Source organism: Callithrix jacchus, chromosome 10, assembly GCF_049354715.1.
Source record: "Callithrix jacchus isolate 240 chromosome 10, calJac240_pri, whole genome shotgun sequence".
NCBI classification, from domain to species: Eukaryota; Metazoa; Chordata; class Mammalia; order Primates; family Cebidae; genus Callithrix; species Callithrix jacchus.
Genome location: NC_133511.1, coordinates 20,446,563 through 20,468,211, shown reverse-complemented (window position 1 = coordinate 20,468,211; position 21,649 = coordinate 20,446,563). Strand labels below are relative to the sequence as shown.

The following is a 21,649-nucleotide window of genomic DNA, read 5'->3' as shown; positions in this document are numbered from 1 at the left end:
GCAAAACACAAGGCTTAACTCCATACATATTTTCTTCTGACTTGAATTAGGAGTTAGATAGAGCAATTTCCCAGACAGAGGAACTGAGGTTAAGGGACTAGTACAAGATTTCTGGTTGAGCCAGCTGCAAATTCACTCCTGCCACATGGATGCTCTTTCTACTGGGTTAGAATCCAACACAGCCAGGTGATCTCCTGAACAGGGCACAGGCAGCAAGGCAGAAGACCAGGGTTCAAATCCAAGCACTGCAGTTTACCATATGAACTATAGATCTCAGAGTCTTCTCTTAGCCTCTGGCTTGGGCAGGCATCCCACAACATCCCAAATCACAGCTGGCTGAAATGCTGCAGGTAAAGGGCACCTGAGGAGGGCCCCTGAGTAGTAAGTCTGGCACAAGTAGTGACGATCAGGTTTTGTCTCTGAAGAGCCTCTTCAAAGTCTGAGCTATTTCCATGTGAGTTATCTCAAGTGACCTCAGCCACCTTAACTCTTACAGCCCACTAGGTGTTTCAAGTTCATCATCCCTTCAGACCCCTACAATGCCCCAGAGGAGTGGGGTTTTATCTCCTGAGTTTACTGGTAAGGACACAGCACCCTAGAGACGTCAAGTGTCTCTGCTCTGGTCACACACCTAATCAAGGCCAGAGCTGGCATTTGGATTCAAGTCTCCTGACCTGCGTCCAGGGTTCATGTTCCTCTTTCATAGCCACTTATTTTGTCTGCACTGCACCCTGCACCAGCCACTCCTACACCCAGCTCTTCTCAGCCTCTTACAGTGGAGGTTCCCCTGAGCCACCTCGTCTACTGAATCCACCTTATCCAAGGTCCCCACGGCCTGTTATCCCTTCTCATCCCATTCTCTTTTTGCAGCACTTGTTCTGATTGCATTGTTCTTCAGAATGTCCTAACACCGTCCAACCGGGATTCTCCTCCAGTTCTCTGGTCAGTCTTTCTCTCATTGCTGACTCCTCTTCCTTCTTCCACCCACTAAATTCAGGCTTTAACCATGATTCATTCTTCCTGGGCCATTTTACCATTGCCTTCAGCCTCTGCCCTTGTCTCTACCCAGATGACCGTGCACTCTCACCTATGTGCTGGGTTACAAAGTCAGGTTCAGCCACCTCCTGGACCATGCCCTCTGGCGTCTCACACTCAGCCCTGTAAGAGCTTGGAGTCTGACGCACGGCTGTCTGGGTTTGAGTCTCCATCACTTACTAGCTGTGAGACCTCGAGCAAATTACCAAACCTCTGGGTCTGTTTTCTCATCTACGAGACACTAACAGCACCTCTCCATAAGGTTGCTGTGAGAATTAAAGTTAATTAATACTTAACACTTAGAATGATACCTGACGCGCTACATGACCCTTTTCTTATTATCCCCACCGTATCAGATTTGTTATATATTTTTCACGATCTGATTGGATCTTCATACTTCTATGAAGAAAATTCGTTGTTATCTCTACTTTATAGCTGGGGAAACTGAGGCCTAGAAAGTTTAAGTAACTTGTTCAAGATCACACAGGTAATATAAGATCGGAGTGGGCTTGAACATGAAGATCCACCTGGCACCAAAGCCAGTGAACTTACTCACTCTACTTTACTCCTCTTAGCTCATCCAGCTCAAAGCCACGGTCATCGTTGCCTCTTTCTTGCCTTCCCTCACTAAAGCTGTTCATCTGCTTTACCAGTCAGGGGCCAGATTCCGACCACCTGACCTGCTCACTCCCTGCCAGTCCTTCCTTCTTACGTCCACTGCCATGATTCCAGGTCAATCCCACTTTATGACCTGCCCTCCTAAGGCGTCTCCAGGATTCTTCATTTCCAATCCATTCTTTAAACAGTGGAGTGAATTATAGTCCTAAAACATAGATCAGAGTGCTCCTCCGAGGCAGGGAACCTGTCATATTTACGTCTGTATCCTCGGTACTTAGAACAAGGCCTGACTCAGAGTTATGTGCCCAATAAACAGTGGCTGAACCACCCTGAGGCCCACTCAACACCTTCCATAGAGAATTGGAAATAAACTAAATGTATAATCATAAGGGAAGGGCTATATAAAATGTAGCTTGGATGCCCAAATGGAATATTATTTAGGCATTTAAAATACTTATGAACGGTTTATAATAGTATTAAAAATATTTATGCAATAATATTAAGAGATGGAAGCAGAATATAAAATTATATGTGTATGTATATGAAGGCTACAACTAAGCAAATACAGAGAATAGTTATACATTGAGGAATGATTACGGGATAATGTTATTAAAGACAACACTCACTGAGTGTTAATTACGGCCCATTCGAAGTACTCTTATGGGAACTGACTTATTTAATTCCCAAAACAACTTGATGAAATAGGTACTATTACTGTCATTCTCATTTTACAGACACAAAAACGAGACAGAAAAATTGAAGAGCAGAGTCAAGATTCAACAGCTCCATCCATTACCCCAGGGAGCAGCCCCCTAACCACTGTACCACACAGCCATCCCCAGCAAATGGCAATTAACTGGGATTTTGCAGGGGATGGCTGTGTGGTTCCAATGCCTTGGCCATTGGAACACGGAGTTATTTTCTTCCCTTTTTGCATTTCACTACTTTGTATAATGAGCATGTATTCCTTTTTATAACATACTATAAAAAATACAATCCTATAATAAGAAGCATTCTTCTGATGAGCAAGTAAAATTCGAGTGACTCTGGTCTCAAGGTCCTATCTTTGCAGCCCTTTCTCCCCTGTGCCATCCCCCCGCTGCATGCCAGCTCACCTAGAACATACTCTGTACATATTTTCTTGCCTGATCCTGTCCCAAATGATGATCTCTAGATCAGGGGTTCTTAACCTGTAGACTGGGTCTGTGGGTAGAAGTCAGGGGTTTGTGAACACTTGCGGGGGGCGGGGGGGATTACATCATTCTTTTCTCTAACCCCTAAGTGAAATGCAGCATTTCCTTACATTTTGAATATAGCAATAAAAATAGCACCTGTGACTGTTTCCCACAGAAATCACCATGTTTTCACGTCACGCTACAGCGCTAAGGATATCTTGAAATACCAGCTATGTTCATTATTACCTCACAATTATGGTAGCAGTTAGACTCGATGAAGGGCTTGGCTATTTAATAAATTAATGAAGAAGCACATATATTAATATATTACTATTAAAATATAACTGCATTTCCATATAACTGGTTTCCATGGTCATTCTATCCATTTTATTGGATTTTTGTTTTTTATTTTCTACCCTTTATTAATAAATATGTTTTTATTCATTTAAAAACATTTTTCTAAGAAGAGATTCATTAGCATCTCTAGACTACCAGGGTCTAGGACTTCTCTTGCCCTTCTGCCTAGCAAACTCCTACTCATACTTCAGCACCCAGCTCAGATCTTGCTCCTGGGCCAGAAGGCATCTCTCCCTTCCTATATTCACAGCACGCTGCGGCCCTGAGGCAGCTGCCTTTAGGAGACAGCGCAGAAACCTTACTCCCTGAATTCCTGGCCAGCTTCTGTCCCAACAGAGGAAAGTTTCTCCTGAAAATAAATGCTTATGGAAGGCCACAATTCCTTATTCCCAATTCCAAAGTCCAAAAGGCTCTGAAACTTGATGTTTTTCATCAAACTCATTTGTTGGCAAAATCTGATCTCAACAGAGAGATGTGAAGCTATTTACAAGTGTGTGAGTACTTGAATATAAGCACGCAATTGTTTGAGTATGGAATTACTGGAGATTCTACTTCATCCATGGTACATGCACCACACAACCCTTTTTTTTTTATTTTTTTGAGACAGTGTCTCACTTTGTCATCCAGGCTGTAGTACTGTGGTGCAATCATAGCTCACTGCAGCCTTGAACCCCTGGGCTCAAGGAACCCTCCTACCGCAGCTTCCCGAGTAGCTGGGACTACAGGCGTATGCTACCATGCCTGGCTAACTTTTTTATGTTTTGTAGAGATGGGGTTCCACTACATTGCCCAGGCTGGTCTTGAACTCCTGGCCTTAAGCAATCCTCCCACTTCAGCCTCCCAAAGTGATGGGATTTACAGGCATGAGCCACCACACCTGGCCCCTCAACCTTCCCAATGTCTCATCTGGATTCTACACACATCAGGCCTCAAAGGTTTGTGGGCCTGTGCCTGCCATTCTGAGCTTCTCACACAAGTGTGTCAATGTGTCCATCTTCTTCCCCGGATCATAAACACCTTGAGGGCAGGGGTCATGTCTATTCAGCCACGGCAAAGAGAAATTGCTCAATAGATGTTTGCTCAACTGAACTGAAATGATCCCAAATGATTCCAGTGGAACTGAATTACGGTCTTACCAGTGGCCACAGCCTGGATGTCTGGGAATTGATCTTTCGCTCCCTATGAAGGGTGCCCTGCTCAGTAGAAATAGAAATCATTTATAAAGGACCTCAGCTCCAGAACCCCTGTACCCTGATTCTGTAGGCCCTGGCTGTCAGAGCAGTTTGCAGGAGGTACAGGAAGGGAGGGAGATGTGCTTTACCTCTGCCTCCCAGGCAGCAGGAAAGAGAGGGAACCAAAGACATGAGTGACATCACCGCGGAAACTAAGTTTCCCAGCCAGGAGAGTCGGAAGGCTCAGTTGCCAGAGTAAAAGGCTACAATGGGGAGTGGTAGCCCCATGAAGGGACTTCTTCCTCTCAAAATGCCAGCACTGGCATGGATTGGAGTCCCCTTAGAAGCCCAGGCGGGATGGGGGTGGTAGGGTGAGGGGCGTCATGGAACTTACTCCTTTCTGTGTCTTCACAGGGTCCCTCCTCCAGAGGGAGCGCAGTTCAGGGAGGGGAGGGTGTGGCTGTGTCACAGATCGTCCAGAGGGGCTAATGGTAGGTGCCACTGACTGCAGCTCCCTCCAGGGAAGGAGCAGCTTCCTGGATGGACCCAGGAGTCCGGGTCTTCCTGCCTGACAGTGAGGAGCTGCTCAGTGCTCTCTGCGCCCAGGTGGTAAACAACCCCTGGCCCCATGGGGCTCACAGAGATATGGGCTGGGGAAGAATGGAAGAATGCAGAGTCCTTCCATGGAAGCACTTCCTGATGCTGCAGCCTCAGTGGAGCAGAGGGTATGGTCTCCCTCTGGTCCTATATATACTACACAGAACACACGCGAAGCCCTGGCTGACTCAGGGCAATGCGAACAATTGCCTCAATCACTTCCAAAGAACCATCTTGTGCCAAAGCTGTGCCAAAGCTGTCAGGAATGCAACCCATTCTGAACTCTCTGGGAGTGGACAGTGGACTAAATGGATTGGCCTTTTTGGCCCTCGAGCCAAGGAAGAAAGCGTGTGAGGGTGGGAGTACCACACCCCATGATGGGGGCCCCTGGTGTCCAAGAATGCAAGACTGCCACCGCCTTCCCTCACCAACAGCGTGCCATGCAAAGCCCTCACCGGGTCCCAAGCCACCATGCAAGCAGCAATACCATTTGCTGGGGCTTTCCAAGTGCCAGGCACACACGCCACCTAAATCCCTACAGCAACCCTGAGAGGGAGGAGTCACTATACTAACGCAGCTACTACTAATTAACATTTACTGAGAGAACACACTACGCCAGGCACTGCTCTAAGTCTTCTAAGCACCATCTCATTTAATCTTCACAACAACCTCATGAAGTAAGAACTCTTCTTATTTTACAGAGGAGGACTGCCAGGCACAGGAGATAATCCCAGGGTGCTGCTAAAGCCAGGATTCGAATCCTGGTGCAGCCAACTCCAGAAGTTGCTCTATACTGAAGCCAGGCTCTCTCCTTTGTCCCCATGTAGACTCTCTGTTTTAGGCACGCCGTCTCTCACTTCATCCCAAGGTATCCCATTTATTTCCTGCCTTAAGCCTTTGTTCATATGATTATGCCTTCTACCTAGATGCCTTCTTCCCTCTTTTCATCAATCAATATTCCAAGGTCCCGCCGGGGACCTCATCTGACCCCATAGCCTGCTCCACCTACCTCCTAGCTCTGACCTCCTGCTCCCCTGTCTGAGCCACTAATGGGTACATTCTCTGGAGAGCCACCTAAGACAGTGTCATTTTGCAGATATGTCCATCTGAACTTCTTCCTGGAGAAGATCTTGAGCTTCAGTTTCCCCATGTGCAAAATGAAGGGGTTAGACCAGATGATTTCTGAGCGCAGCAATTCAACGTGTGACTGAGCCCATATCGTGCCTATGATGTGGGTAGCTCCAAGAAGGGGAGGAAGGCATGTTTGCTGAATGACTCATCACTATTCGTATGACTTTCTCTTCTGGCTTCTTGCTTTTTATTCCTTACTCTGACTTCAATTGATTCTGTTGAACTGAAAGAGGGGTGCTAGCCCTCACTTCTTAGAGGCAGCTCTGAGTCACCAGAGGTCATGCCCGTGGAGCCTGCGAGAAGCTCGGAAGCCTGTGCAGGAGGTGCAGCCATGCGGAGCTGGAACACTATGCACCGTGCCCCCTCCGGGAACTGGAGACACAGGAGGCTGGATAACCAGAGCGCCTCTAGTTTCAGGGGGAAACTGTGGACAGCTGATAGCATGCTTGGCCTCACAGAGACAAACTGAGGTACAGGTGAGAGGTCGACAGGGAAGCCTCTGCTTCTGGTTCTGCAGTAAATTAAAACTCACACTGGCTCCGGCAGCAGCAGGGATGGTGCCTCGGGGTGTTTGAGTGGTAAAGGGTGGCACTTAGTTAAGTTCTAATACATCAGCAGCAGGAGACACGCTGATCTATAGAAACAGAGGAGGGCAACGCTTGTGGGAGCTCCCTGCAGAAGAAAGGCTGAGGTTCAGATAAGACACAGAAGGGAAAGGAGGAAGGGCCAGATGGGACAGAAGCTGACCTAATAGGTCTTGTCCATCCCTGTTGCTTTAGATCTGTGGGCTGCGCAGAAGGAGTTGGAAAGTGAAACAACATCAAGAGCCTGGGGCGATAATGGTGAAAGGGCAGAGGTGGGGGATGTCAGAGGCAGGCTGGAGAAAGCTTTACAAGTGATCCTCACTTTAAATAAACCCATTATATGAAAATCCGTCTAACTGAATCCAAGAAACAGGGGGTGATTTTCTCCTCATATCTTTCCAGTTTCCAGGCTGGCTATTAATTAATGCCCTGTGTGATACTTTCATCTCAGAGCCCCACTCTCAGCCATCAGACGAGGGCGCTGACCCACGGATTCCAGCATCGTTAGCTTCTTTACACTTCATAATCTTTGATTCTTGAAATAACCATTGCTTCCTTCAACCAACTCTCCCACCCTGAATAGGAATCATTACGTGTGATGTGGACAGAGCTTTCTGAAATCCCCGTCCTCAAAGTAAGGCACAACTGTGCCCTGCAGGAGTGTCACAGCCCCAACTTCAATCAGAGCCTCTGCTTTCCACAATCAAAGACGTCATCACTAGGGTCTCCTTTATCCCCCGAAGCAGATTTCCTGGCCACAGGGTGACAGGTGTAGGGTTGGGGCAGCTGTCCAGGGCCCCAGAGCTACTCCCATTCTTTTTAAATTAATGGTATGAATTAGCCCTGGGCCACTAGCCCAGGGCACAGCACGACCTTTGGCATCGGGCGGCAGCTGGCCTGAGGTGGCTCACCACAACTTTCAAAGGCTCAGAGCTATCAGATGCATCAAGCCCAGAAAACTGGAAAGAGAAGGGGACTATCCAATTACGATGGATGCTGACATTAGGCAGGCCACCTGAGAACAGCCCTGCAGACAGTGCTGCCACATAAGTAAGGCTGAACTTTGAAACGGAAGAGAGAGGGGGAGGCTGGTAATAAGTTGGGAGGAAGCCTATTCAAATGTGGGGTGAGAGAATAAAGCCAGCAACAAAAGCTGAAGCTGTTACTTCCTGGAGGCCTGTATGTGCATGGTGCCAAGCATTTCACCTACATTGTCGAAGGGAGTGTTCCCGGTGACCCCATGAGGCCATATCACCATCACTCCCATTTTATGAACAGGGAAAGAGAGAGGCACAAAATGGTTAAACAGCCTGTCCATGTCACACAGTAATAAATGGCAGACCCAGGATTTAATGGTAGACCCTGGTCAGTCTGGTTCTAAAAACCCATGCTCTGAATGTTTATGCCACACAGCCTCGCCAAAGTAGGGATCATGGAGCTTCGGGCCCTCTTCCACCCAGAGATCCTGTCTCCCGCCTCCCTTCCTTCCCCAAATACAGTCCCTCCCCACCCTGCAATAGCCAACAGGTGGTGGGTGCTTAAGCTACAACCCACCTACCCCTTACTTTGGGAGGGAAAGAATCAGGCTAGATCCTTTCAATGAACCTTACTTGGGTAGTGTTTAAAACCCACAGTGGAGGAGCACTCTGGCTCCTCCAGAAAAGCCTTTGGAGTGGGAAGATCCAGAAGCCCCCTTTCCTAACAAATGTTAATCGTGCCTCAAACACACTGAGATGTAAAAACTGAACTGAGGACCACTTGCTAAGAAAATACCTGGTGCCTAAAAGAAGCCCATTAAAAAGATGCCCAGGCTGGGCATAGTGGCTCACGCGTGTAATCCCAGCACTTTGGGAGGCTGAGGCAGGCAGATCATGAGGTCAAGAAATCGAGACCATCCTGGCCAAATTGGTGAAACCCCATCTCTACTAAAAATACAAAAATTAGCTGGGCATGGCGGCTGGCACCTGTAATCCCAGTTACTCAGGAGACTGAGGCAAGAGAATCGCTTGAATCCAGGAGGCAGAGGTTGAAGTGAGCCAAGATTGCACCACTGCACTCCAGCCTGGCGACAAAGTGAGACTCCATCTCAAAAACGAACAAACGAACAAAAGATGCCCAAAGTTCTATAACATGGAATAAAGATATCCGTTTCCTTTATTCCCCTGATTCATCTGGCTCAAAATTTTAGAGGTATTGACTTTACTAAGTCAGGCTGCATGGGTCACTGGAAGAGGAAATTTACATCTGCTCATGATGCCATCCACGATGGGCAAATCTTGGCTCTCTCAGTTCTGCCAAAGAAGTCCTGAAGAACTGAAGAAGAGAGGGGCTGGCTTTTCAAACTATGGACTACTGAACTATTTAGAAATCTGGACCTTTGTCTGAGACCTGCGCCCCTGGACAAAGAAACACTGTTGACTGGACTAGGCGGTTCACAAGGAGTTATTGCTGGCATTTCTGATTTCATTTGCAAGATCCTGGGAAATCTGAATCTTTCTTCCATTGTACAGAAATTAACATCTATGACAACTACAATTCTTATCTGTTCCCTGTTGAATCCTCATGGCCTAGAATAAAATATAATAGGCACTCACTAAATACTTATTGACTGAATGAGTAAATAAGCAACTATTTTGGCCCTTGTTCCTCCAGGCCTCCTTCTGGAGGAATCTGTGCCTATAGACCCCTTGGCCTCAATGGCCCTGTTCTATACAGTGTGGCCCTCCCTCAGTCATAGGACCAGGAGGGACCAGGAGTAGATACACTCTCCAAGGGTAGTAATTAGGCAGCTTGGCCAACACCTGCAACTTTTGAGCCTAGCCACACTGCAAGCGGAGCTGGTCCAGTCAGAGGCAGGCCCTGGGGATGCAGACTGAGAGGGACTGGCGGAAGCTGCACTGATGTGCACCCTAAAGAGAGACTGGAAGCCACCTGAGGGCAGGAGCACATGTATCCTGTTTCCTGCATTGTTTCCAATGCCTGATATCCTGAATCATGCTTGAGATAGAGTCAATGCTCAATAAAAGTCTCTGAATGAATAAACAGAGAGTCAGTCAGGCCTGGGTAGTTATTATGGACGAGAACATGAGGAATAAACCAGGGAACCCAAACTAGGAGAGAGGGAAGAGCCCAGATCCAACACCACAGAAGCATGAAAGAAGCTGTGAGAGGGAGAAAGGCTGGCGAGTCTCCAGAGCCACTGCCTGCATCGCGTCTTACCTTTTCTGGATCTCACAACACCCCACGTGTTATGCTTGGGCTCGTGTGGATGTATTTGCTTTCTTAACCCTAACACCCCAGGCCGGAGCTTTGCTGGATCCTCAGATGGAAGACCAGATGTACTGGGGCAAGTTGTTCTTTTGTTTTGTTTACTTATTTTTGTCACTGAGTGTGGTCAAAGGTTGAAATGGGTTAGAAAGGTAGGATTTGGGGACTCTTCAAAGTCGTAGGAAACAGATGTTATTATCTCTGATCTGAGGGGCTCTTCTCCTGCCCTCTGAACTGCAGCTATTCCATTTCCAGCTTAGCCACAAGCCGCCAGCCCACTAACTTGGGCCTAGTCTTGTAAAGTTGTCAAGGTAATACAAACAACAGGCCAGAGGCCTGCAGGGAGGTGTCGTGGACGGTGCGCTGGGCATGCAGGCTCCAGGACCAGCTCAGCCATTGACTAGCTCTGTGGTCTGGCAAATGATTCAGTGGCTTTGAGCCTCAGTTTCTTTTCTAAAGTGGAGGTGATAACACTTAACTCTTAGGTGAGAATTAAAAGCAGCACCCAGCACATAGTAGGGTGAGAATTAAAAGCAGCACCCAGCACATAGTAGGGGCTCCATATGTGTGACTTGAGCAACCTACTGCGTATGCCTGTAAAACACTGCAATTCACAGATTTTCCCATATTTAAAATAATTTAATTCTCACAACAGGCTGGGTGTGGTGGCTCACACCTGTAATCCCAGCACTTTGGGAGGCTGAAGTGGGTGGATCACTTGGGGTCAAGACAAATCTGGCCAACATGGAGAAACCTCATCTCTACTAAAAATACAAAAATTATCCAGGTGTGGTGGAGTGCCCCTGTAGTCCCAGATACTGGGGAGACCAAGGCATGAGAATCACTTCAATGCAGGAGGCAGAGGTTGCAGTGAGCTGAGATCCTGCCACTGCACTCCAGCCGGGGCAACAGAGAGAGACTCGGTTTAAAAAATAATAATTATAACCTCACAACAACCTGCAAGATTTGCAAAATAGAGCCTAGGAATCCTATTTTAAAGATGAGAAAACTGAGGCTTGGCTAGGATAAGTGACTTATCTGAGATTACCCAGAGAGTGTGTGGCCAAATTCCATCCCAAGTCCCAGTTTCTCCCACAGCACCGCCCTTAGCAGCACAGGGAAGCAAGGCAAGCAGTCAGATGTGTAATGGCTAAGAAACCCTCGAGCCGGCCACCTCTCTTGTCACACACGAGATTTCATTCAGGGATCTGTGGACAAAATGTCCGGAAGATGAATGAATCAATATATGAAGCAATGAATGAGTGGATGAATGAATGAATGGGTATCCTGTCATCATTCTACTCCACATGTGATTCACAACAAAACCTAGGAATCGCATCCAGGCTGAGAGCCTGACAGGACCTCCTGGTTCAAGTTTCTCTCCTTTCCCTGGAAATATCAATATCAGATATCTCAGAGGCCTGGTGATTGATGGGTGCAGCTCACACCACCGCTCATCCATCCGCTGCCAGCAAGGGAAGAGGCAGCCCTGCCCAGTCTACGTACTGGTTTCTGCAGTCTCGTACTCGCTGTCTCTGAGAAGCTCAAAGATGTCCACTTCGACCTTGGCCTTGCCCAGCCTCTCAGGAGCGCGGTTGATGCGGTTCTTGGCCAGGGTGATGGAGAGCCGCTCCCCTCTGCTGCACTCCATGGGGTCGTCCAAGATAGCAGCTGTGGGCAGGCAACCACATGGAGACAATTGGTACTCCACCACTACTGTTACCCTCCTCCTTCTCCAGCCTCCCCCTGCTGCCACCTTCCTCTTCCAGGAAGCTCCCCAAGCCCCTCTCCATCCTGCCACACTCAGAACCATCCCCCAGAGCAAGTCCTCTCCAAGCTTAAGGGTCTCGGTTTACAGCCAGGTGTAGCAGTGAATTCTAATGTGGAGGTACACCTCAGGAACCATGTAATACCAGGGCAGGCCGCTAGGGGTCCTGTCTGCACGAGGTCCCCAGATCCAGGCATCCTGATACTTAGATACCTACCTGTCCCACGCACACAGGCAGGCAGGCATTGCACAAAGTGAGGCGGGTAGAGGCAATCCTTTGAAATGGCATTCTGGGCATATGAAGAACTCTCCCTGAGGTGATAGAGGGTTAAAGGATGCCAGGTCTATGAGGGAGGGCTGTGGTCTCAAGGAGTAGCTGCCACACACAGCTGAATGCAGCTCCCCAGGCTCTGACACCAATGGGCCATGTCACCAAAGTGAGCTGCTTAGTTTCTCTGAACCTCTTTTCCTCACCGAACATTAGAAATGGTAGCTCACAGGGTTGGTGCGAGGATTCAGTAAGATAATGTATGGAAGTGGCACAGCACACAGACTTAATCAGTGTGACTTATTCAGTGTGGATGACTGCAGCGGTGTAATACCAACAGTTGCCCAACTTCTGGGAGCAGTGTTAAGGATAAGTGTTATGGTATCACAGACAGCTGGCTTCCAATCCCAGCTCTAGCCCTCCCTAGCTCTGGAACCTCAGTTGCCTCGAGTATACGGAAGTAGAGAGAGCCTTGGGGGCTATTGTGAAGATTACAGGATATGGCATGGGTTCAATGCTGTATCTTGCACACAGTAGGCACTCAAGACATCTAGCTACAGAGCTTCTTAGTTCTCTTGATGGAGAGATTACAAAAATGAAAAACTTGTCCACACAAAAAAAGTACACAAAAATACATAGCAGCATTATTCATAATTGCCAAAAAGAAACACAAATGTCCATCAATGGATAGATAAATAAAATGTGGTTTAGCCATACGATGAAATATTATTCAACAATAAAAAATAAAAGGTACTGATACACACCACAATATGAAAAACATTATGCTAACATATGGACACAGTGGCTTAGGTCTGTAATCCCAGCACTTTGGAAGGGTGAGGCAGGCTGATTGCTTGAGGTCAGGAGTTGGGGACCAGCCTGGCCAATATGGCGAAACCATGTCTCTACTAAAAATACAAAAATTAGCCAAGTGTGGTGGCATGGCGCCTATAATCCCAGCTACTCGGGAGGCTGAGTTATGAGAATCACTTGAACCCAGGAAGCGGAGGTTGCAGTGAGTTGACATAGTGCCACTGCACTCCAGCGTGTGTGACAGTGCGAGACTCCATCTCAAAAAACAAAGAAACAAATGAACCATTATGCTAAGTTTAAAAAGCTAGACATACACGCAAAACACATATTGAGCAGTTCTATGCATATGAAATGTCCAGAATAGCTGAATCCACAGAGGCAGAAAGACTTGTGTTTGCCTGGGGTTAGAAGAAATGGGAAGTGTCCGCTAACACATGCGGTGTTCTTTTTGGAGGTGATGAAATGTTTCTAAAATTGTGATAATGGTTGCACTATTCTGTGAATATACAAAAAACCACTGATTTATACACTTTAAGTGAGTTATATGGTATTCGAGTTATATCTCAATAAAGCCATTATATTAATAGAAATAAAAGAAATATCAACCTTATCCTTCAGAGCTTGAGAACCCAGAAAAGCAGCACGGGGAATCAAGCCACATAAATTTCCTGACACGTGGCCCTTGAATGTCTGCGTGGGCACAGAGACTCCAGTTCTATGGTGTGTTTTCTGGGGATTGCTCCATACTCACTGTAATCCATCCCATAAACAAAAAAATCAGGACACAGAATATTGCAAAGCATTTTTTCCTTGATTTGTGAATTTATTTACATGCATCACTCCATTGAATAACAGAAGTCAAATGTCATGTACTCAGTGTGACTGTCTTGGTTTCTCAGTAACCCTCTCATTCTGGTCTTGCTTCCCTGAGGTGGGGTGTGGGGGTGATTTAAGTGTTCCCAGGCTCTTCAGTCACATGTTGTGCTCTGACCACTTCTGCAGGTGGCTAATCACCCTAGGTGTGCGTGGACTTTGCTAGCGGATTCCCAGAAGCCAACAGGACCTCTGAAAACTCATCCAGCTAATTTCCCCTCCTTCCTTCTCCCTGTCCTTCCTACACCCCAGTGAGATGGTTTTTAGACTGTGGAGGCAGCTATCCTTTCCTTTAGGCCAAATGAGCTCACTGTTACCAATGTTTCTATCTACAACTTACTATTTAACAATCACTTGTAATCAGATAAATAAAATAGTAAAATAATCTCTCAGAAAACGTGCGTGCCCCCTGTGGGTCTGGAACTCAGAATGTTTTGATGTAGTTGTTCATGTTTCAGCATCATGCTGAGCCTGGCTCTGCCTCATCAGTGGACAAAGGCCACAATTACACCTGTAGCACAGGAGGCAGCACTCTGGAGCCTAGCAGTGCCATCTGTTCCCATCTTGGTTTGGCAAAGTCAGCATTCAAGAGTGTGCTATAGACTTCAGTGGATCCCCCCAAATTCATATATTGAAGCCCCCACCCCAATGCAACTGTCTTTAAAAATAGGGTCTTTAGCCATCCTGGCCAACATGGTGAAATCCTGTCTCTACTAAAAATACAAAAAAATTAGCTGGGTGTGGTGGCGAGCACCTGTAGTCCCAGCTACTTGGGAGGCTGAGGCAGGAGAATTGCTTGAACCCAGGAGGCGGAGGTTGCAGTGAGCCGAGGTCACGCCACTGCACTCGAGCCTGGTACCTGGTGATGGAGTGAGACTGTGTCTCAAAAAAAAAAAAAAAAAAAAATAGGGTCTTTAGGACGTAAGTAAGGTTAAATAAGGTCATTAGGATGGGACCATGATCTGATAGGATCAGTGTCCTTATAAGAAGAGACACTGGTGACTCACACCTGTAATCCCAGAACTTTGGGAGGCCGAGGCAGGTGGATCACTTGATGTTAGGAGTTCAAAACCAGCCTGGCCAACATGGTGAAACCCTGTCTCTACTAAAGATACAAAAAAATTACCCAGGCATGGTGTGTGCCTGTAATCCCAGCTACTAGGGAGGCTGAGGCATGAGAACCACGTGATCCAGGAGGTGGAGGTTGCAGTGAGCCAGCAGGATCATGTCACCCCACCCCAGCCTGGGCGACAGAGTCAAACTCTGTCTCAAAAAAAAAAGCTCACACCTGTAATCCCAGCACTTTGGGAGTCCAAGGCGGGCAGATCACCTGAAGGTGGGAATTCAAGACCAGCCTGGCTAACATGGTGAAACCCACCTCTACTAAAAATACAAAAATTAGCCAGGCATGGTGGTGGGTGCTTGTAATACCAACTATTCAGGAGACTGAGGCAGAATAATCACTTGAACCCAGGAGGCAGAAGTTGCAGTGAGCTGAGATGGCACCACTGCACTCCAGCATGGGCAACAACAGTGTGAGACCCCATCTCCAAAAAAAGAAAAGAAAGAGGCACCAGAGCTCATTCTCTTTTTCTCTCCACCACATAAGGATAGAACAAGAAGACGGCTGTCTGCAAACCAGGGAGATGGTCCTCACCAGGAACCAACTGCCTGACACCATGATCTTGAACTTCCAGCTTCCAGAAAACTGAGAAACATTTCTGCCATTTAATTCACCCAGTCTGTGGTATTTTGCTACGGCGACCTGGACGCCAGTCTGCCATGTAACACCATACAGTCGGCTCACAGAGCATCACTGCACACACCTTGAGACAGAGGGATAACGAGCAAGTGGGAAATAGAGAACGTGGGAATCTTATATTAACAGGTGTATCACCCCATTCCTCTTTCCCTGCCCACAGCATCTAATGCAGAATTCTATGCTCAAAGTTATCAGGTTGGTCGTCACCAACTCACTAAGATAAAAAATCCCATCCTCTCTACCTCCCACTGTGCCACTCAGGGACCACTTTTCATTAGGTTTTCAACAGTGATTCATGTCTGGCTGGCAACGGCCTCAACCAGTGGTTGGCTGGCATGAAACATATGAGGATCAGAATAATTAGGATGACAACAGGTAGCCGCACTTTCGAGCTGTGGACACCAATGACAAGGTGAAGGCTCGGGCTCTCTTGAGACACCAGAGAAGCACGTCCTCAACAGGCAGTTACTCAACAGCAGGCTTCTTCAGTAGTCCCAGGAGGGAGGACCAGATGGATGAAGGAGAGCAGCTTGCTCAAGACTTAATGTGCAGCAAATGCTCATGGCTTGCGCTGCGTCCCCCAGGCCTGGCTGCCTGGCTGGGCTAGGACGCTCTGAGTCCCAGCTGCTGCCTAATGAGGAACAATATGATCCGGCACATCCTCCAGCCCCGGGGACTGCCCTGCAGAGAAGCCCTGAGCCACAGTGAGGCTGGGAGGTCTGAGGCTATAGTAAGAGCAGGACTGAGATTGGGAAAAGTATTCAGAGACCCGGGGCTTCCCACTCTTTCCATCCATGGGGCCTCAGTGCACAACGACTCTTCCAACCCAGGTGGACTCAGGATGCCTCCAGCATGCCCAGGAAGCCGGGATCCCTTGCACTACCATTGAGCCTTTCTCCCCATGAGCCCCAAGCACTTCACCCTCTGCCCAGTCCTGAGCTCTAAGGCTCATGCCAAGGAAAGAGGAGCCCCTTGATTGTGACCTTCTCACCCCACCCCAAGCTCCTCTCCATGTTCTTGTCCCATGCTTGTGTCAACGCTGGAGGGGACTCCTCCCCCTGCAGCTCCTTCCAGCTCACCCCTAATCAGTGTGGCCATGGCAACCCAGAGTGGGATACAGCCACTGGTCTGCTCAAGGTCCTCAGGACATCCCCACTCTCTGAGCTGGCCCAGTTGAGTCTTTTCAGATGTGCTGAAAACTCATGAAGCACAGCCTTTTGGGATTTAAGGTCAACCCACAAGCAGGGGAAAGACGTACAACAGGATGTGAAGAGCTGTCCCAGTTGAGTCTCTGGCACAGCTGAGGCCCCTTTCTATCCTGTCCAGTTTCCACATACCTCTGCAGTCACAGCAGCACCTCCACCCCCACAAGGTGACAAAGCCTCCATGCAGAGGCCTGGACAGGCCCATTAACCCTCCTCCATGCCTTTGCCAATGCTGTCCCTGTCCCTTTTTCCCCTTTCCCTACCAGGGCTCTTCTCTCCCTCAGACACCTCTTTCAGGAAGCCCTCCCTGACCCCCTAGCCATAGTGCTCTCTTTCTCCTCGGATTTTCTGAGAAACTCCCACCACTCCAACAGGCTGTTCCTTGCACACTGCCTTGGGAGAGTATTTATCTTTCTCTCTGTACCTGTGAGTTCCCTCAACTGCTTGTATGACCCACCCTCCATATCTGTGGGTTCTGCATCTGCAAATTCCAGCAGCCATGGATTGAAAATATTCAGGAAAATAAACAATTAAAAATAATTCAATAATAAAAACGATACCAATGAAATATAGTATGGCAATTATCTGCATAGCATTTATACTGTATTAGGTATTAGAAGTAACCTAGAGACGATTTCAAGTATACGGAAGGACGTGCATATGTTATATGCAAATACTACACATTTTACACAAGAGACTCGAGTGTCCCCGATTTTGGTATCCGAGGGAGGTCCTGGAACCAGTCCCCAGTGGATACCAAGAGACGGCTGTACTTTAAAAACCCAGAGTAATCCCTCTTTCCTTTGAGTCTTCCCAAACTCCCCATCCCATATTAATTTCCCCTTCCTTTGAACTCCCACAGAAATTCCTCTGCACCCTTCATTAGACAAAAGCACTTCTGAGTTTTTCATTATGCTGATTTGTCTAGCTCTTCTGCTCCTTGAGGGTGAGGACCACACCTGATTCATCTCCGTAGCCACACGATTCTGGACACAAAGCAGGCCCTTAATGAATGGTTATTGAGTGAATGAATGAATAATTCAAGGCCGCTTGTCTTTTCATCCCCTACAACCAGTAGCAGACGTGGCGCCTGGCAATGCTGCAGTCAGCATTAGGCGATGTGTGGACAGACAGCAGCCCCATGCCCTGGGGTCCACAGGGTGGACAACCCTCCAGAGACCTCCAGGGCCCCCAGGGGCTGGCTGTGCTCCTCCTGCTCTGTGGGTAAACTGGACTGGGGCTGGCCCTCCCGCCACAAATTCTCAATGGCCCAGAAGTGACCTCTTAGGTTGTAAAAGCAGCCTCCTTAATCCCTTGGTTCTTCCAGAGCCTTGCTGCTGAGGATTTCCACACACTAAGGTAACTCTTACCCTTTTAAGGGTGAAATAAAGAGGCTTTACTGGAGAGTCTTTATAGGCAGTATCTATAACACTGCCTGTGGCTGTTTGGCTCAGCCGGATACAGCCCTGTGTTAACAAGAAAAAGTGATGGTTGCACCTTGGGGAGCGCGTTAGCTCTGCTCCCAGCTGACCCCAGCTGCTTGCTCTCTCTTGGAGGCCCAGCCACAGCCCATCCCCATCACTCATGTGGCACCTCCGTGGCACAGAGGTGTCCCATTCTTCAGCCCCTTGTTCTTAGTCATCCCTCCTACTGGAGGAAATCACACCACTGTGCAGGCTGCTTCTGCCACCAACTTACACCTTCGTCCCCACCTGGGGTACCAGGTTGGGCTGCTACCAGCCTTGGAGCTTGCTCAGCCAGCTCCTCCCACACCACAGATCCTTTGCATCAGCTGGAGCTGCCATTGACTGGTACACCACAGACTGAAAGGCTGAAATTCCTTTTCTCACAATTCCAGAGGGTGGAAGTCCAAGATCAAGGTGTGGGCAGGACTGGCTTCCTCCAAGACCTCTCTCCTTGGCGTGCAGATGGCACCTTCTCCGCATGCCTGCAAGTGGTCTTTTTTCACTTATGCTTGCCTGTGTGCTGAGCTCCTCTTCACGTAAGGACAGAAGTCAAACAGTCACATTCTGATGTCTTAGGGGTTACGGCTTCAACATAAAAATTGTAGAGAGGAGACGGTATAGCCCCAACACTGCCTTCACCTCTAATCATCACCCCATTCTCAGCCCTAACACCGCCCTTCATCTCTAACCATCACCTGGCTCCCAGCCCCTAACACCACCCTTCACCTCTAACTACTACCCGGCTTCCAGCCCTTCACCTCTAACCACCACCCGGCTCCCAGCACTAACACCACCCTCCCCCTGCAATCATCACCCGGCTCCCAGCACTAACACCACCCTTCCCCTGCAATCATCGCCCGGCTCCCAGCACTAACACCACCCTTCCCCTCCAATCATCGCCCGGCTCCCAGCACTAATACCACCCTTCCCCTCCAATCATCGCCCAGCTCCCAACACTAACATCACCCTTCCCCTCCAATCATAGCCCGGCTCCCAACACTAACACCGCCCTTCACCTCTAACTACCACCTGCCTTCCAGCCCTAACACCGCCCCTCACCTCTAACCACCACCCGGCTCCCAGCCCAAATACTGCCCCTCACCTCTAACCACCACCCTGCTCCCAGCACTAACACTGCCCCTCACCTCTAACTACCACCCAGCTCCCAGCCCTAACATTGCCCCTCACCTCTAACTACCACCCGGCTTCCAGCACTAACACAACCCCTCACCTCTCATCATCGCCCAGCTCCCAGCACTAACACCATCCCTCATCTCTAACCATTTGCCTGGACTCAGACCTTAACACCACCCTTCACCTCCAACTATTGCCCAGCTCCCAGCCCCTAACACCACCCTTCAACTCCAACTATCGACTGCCTCTCAGCACTAACACTGCCCTTCACCTCTAACCATTGCCCTGCTCCCAGGCCCCAACACCACTCTTCACCTCTAACCATCACCCTGTCTCAGCCCCTAACACTGCCCTTTACCTCTAACCATCACCCCGCTCTCAGTCCCTAACACTGCCCTTCACCTCTAACCATCACCCCACTCTCAGCCCCTAACACCACCCTTCACCTCCAACCATCACCCTGCTCTCAGCCCCTGGCTCTCAACTCACACACTGGTTAAACCCAGGCCACTCTCAGTGAGCGCCTTGACTTTGTGCCCCAGACCTTCCCAACAAACAAGGGCTCAAGAACCCCCACAGCCTGCCTTCCTCTTCCCTGGGACTCTGCCTCACCAGGATTCCCTCTTCTTCGGCCCCTTCCCAAGGTCCACTGGTTCCCTTGTGCTAACAGTCAAGACCTGCCTCTCCTATGCAGACCCTCCCCTGACAAGCTGTGGCCTCTGGCTCCCCCTTCTCTGTTCACTTTCAATGCAAGCCAGGCTTCTCAAATGATTCCTCAACATTTGCTGACTTCACCCAGTGCCTTGTTTTCCTTGACCCACTGCACTCTGCTTTCTGTCCCCACCACCCCACCCAAACTGCACCTGCCAAGTCAACATCAACACTCATTTTTGCAAAACTCGTGAACTTTTGATTCCTTGTCTAATTATTCGCTAGCAGGCGTTACCATTTACAACCCGCCAGGTGCTGTCCTAACATCATATCCATTATCTCATTTAATCAACCTCTGAATTCCTTGAAACTACTCTCCTAGGGTTCTCCTCCCACTGCTCTAACCATTCCCTCCAGGTACGTTCTTCTGCCTCCCGTTTAAACGACAGAGCACCCAAGATCCTTGCAGAGGCCTCTTGCCGTCCTCCCAGGAGATACCTGATCATCTGTTTCACAGCCGCCTCCATGGGCATGCTTTACTTACATCCAACAGCCTCACGACAGCTCCATGAACATGTCTGAAGAACATCTCAAACTTCTGCAGACCCAAAGTAAGCCCACCTCTTCCCTCCTACATTCTTCCTGTTACATTCCTAAGTTTAGTTAATAGCAGCACCAGCTACCCAGGCATCGTGCCCTCACCCAGTTCCTCACCTCCCTAAAACCAATCTCCAATTGCTTCTGGTTGTACGTCCTCAAAACTTCTCAGACCAGTCCTCTTCTTACCAGTCTTAACACCACCGCCCTATTTCAGTCCTTTCATCTCAGTGACTTAACTGCAGCCTCTTAACTCTTATCTAGTTTTCCTGCTCCAGGCTGGCACGACCACCACCTAGCACTCCTTGACCACTCCCCTCATAGCTGCCAAAGTGTGCACTTTGAAGTGTAAAGCCCTGCATTAAAATCTTCCATCCTCAAAATAAATGGAATTCCTCGGCATGGCACACAAGATCTGACCTGACTCTCTGTCAAAGCTTATGTTGTGCTTCCCTGTTCATCCCCCCTCTACTTTGTAGAAATGGTGAACTACTCACAGCACCCCTTAAACACGCACGCATGCATGCGTGCACACACACACAGTGCTGCTGCATGTCTGCACGCCTTTGCTCACCCTCCTCCTACTGTACTCTCATCTTTGCTCACTGACTATCTCAGCTCAGACATCCCCTCCTTCAGAAAGCCCTCCCTGAACACAGAGGCTGAGCAAGTGCACAACAATGTGCTTTCAAAGAAACCCATGCCTCCTACAATGTACACCCATCATTGATCTGGTCTTCAACTTTTGGGGTTTCATTCTTCCTATCCCCAATGCCTTGACTTCACCTGACAATAGGAGAACTATATGAATGTTTGAGCCAAACTTGTCTTGGCTTCTGAGGGATTCTATACCAACTTCTATTCCTTCCTTCAGAATTACTACTTTGACCCGACCATTTGTGGAAAACTGATTTTAACAAAGTTACAGTGGGGAGAAAAAGTCTTTTCACAAATTGTGCTGGAACACTTGGACATCCGTATATTAAAGAAAAAAGAAATCCCAATCCTTACTCATGCCATATGCAAAAATTAACCAAAAAATGGACCACAGACATAAATGTGGAACCTAAAACTATAAAACTACTAGAAGAAAATCTTTGTGACCTTGAGTTAGGCAAAGATTTCTTAGATATGACACCAAAAGCACAACCCATAAAATTTAAAAAACTGGTAAAG

General features: G+C 48.3%; 1 protein-coding gene across 13 annotated transcripts in view; it reads right to left on the bottom strand.

The window, feature by feature from the left end:
* GRIK4 (glutamate ionotropic receptor kainate type subunit 4) overlaps positions 1–21,649 on the bottom strand; it is a 489,633-nt gene that overhangs the window by 180,387 nt on the left and 287,597 nt on the right. For all 13 annotated transcript variants that reach the window (XR_013523083.1, XM_078339710.1, XM_078339708.1 and 10 more), the window contains one exon: positions 11,443–11,607. Coding sequence is in view for 12 of the 13 variants with exons in the window: in XM_078339710.1 (XP_078195836.1) it covers positions 11,443–11,607 (165 nt within the window). In the remaining variant the exon portion in view is untranslated. The remainder of the gene's footprint in view (positions 1–11,442; positions 11,608–21,649) is intronic.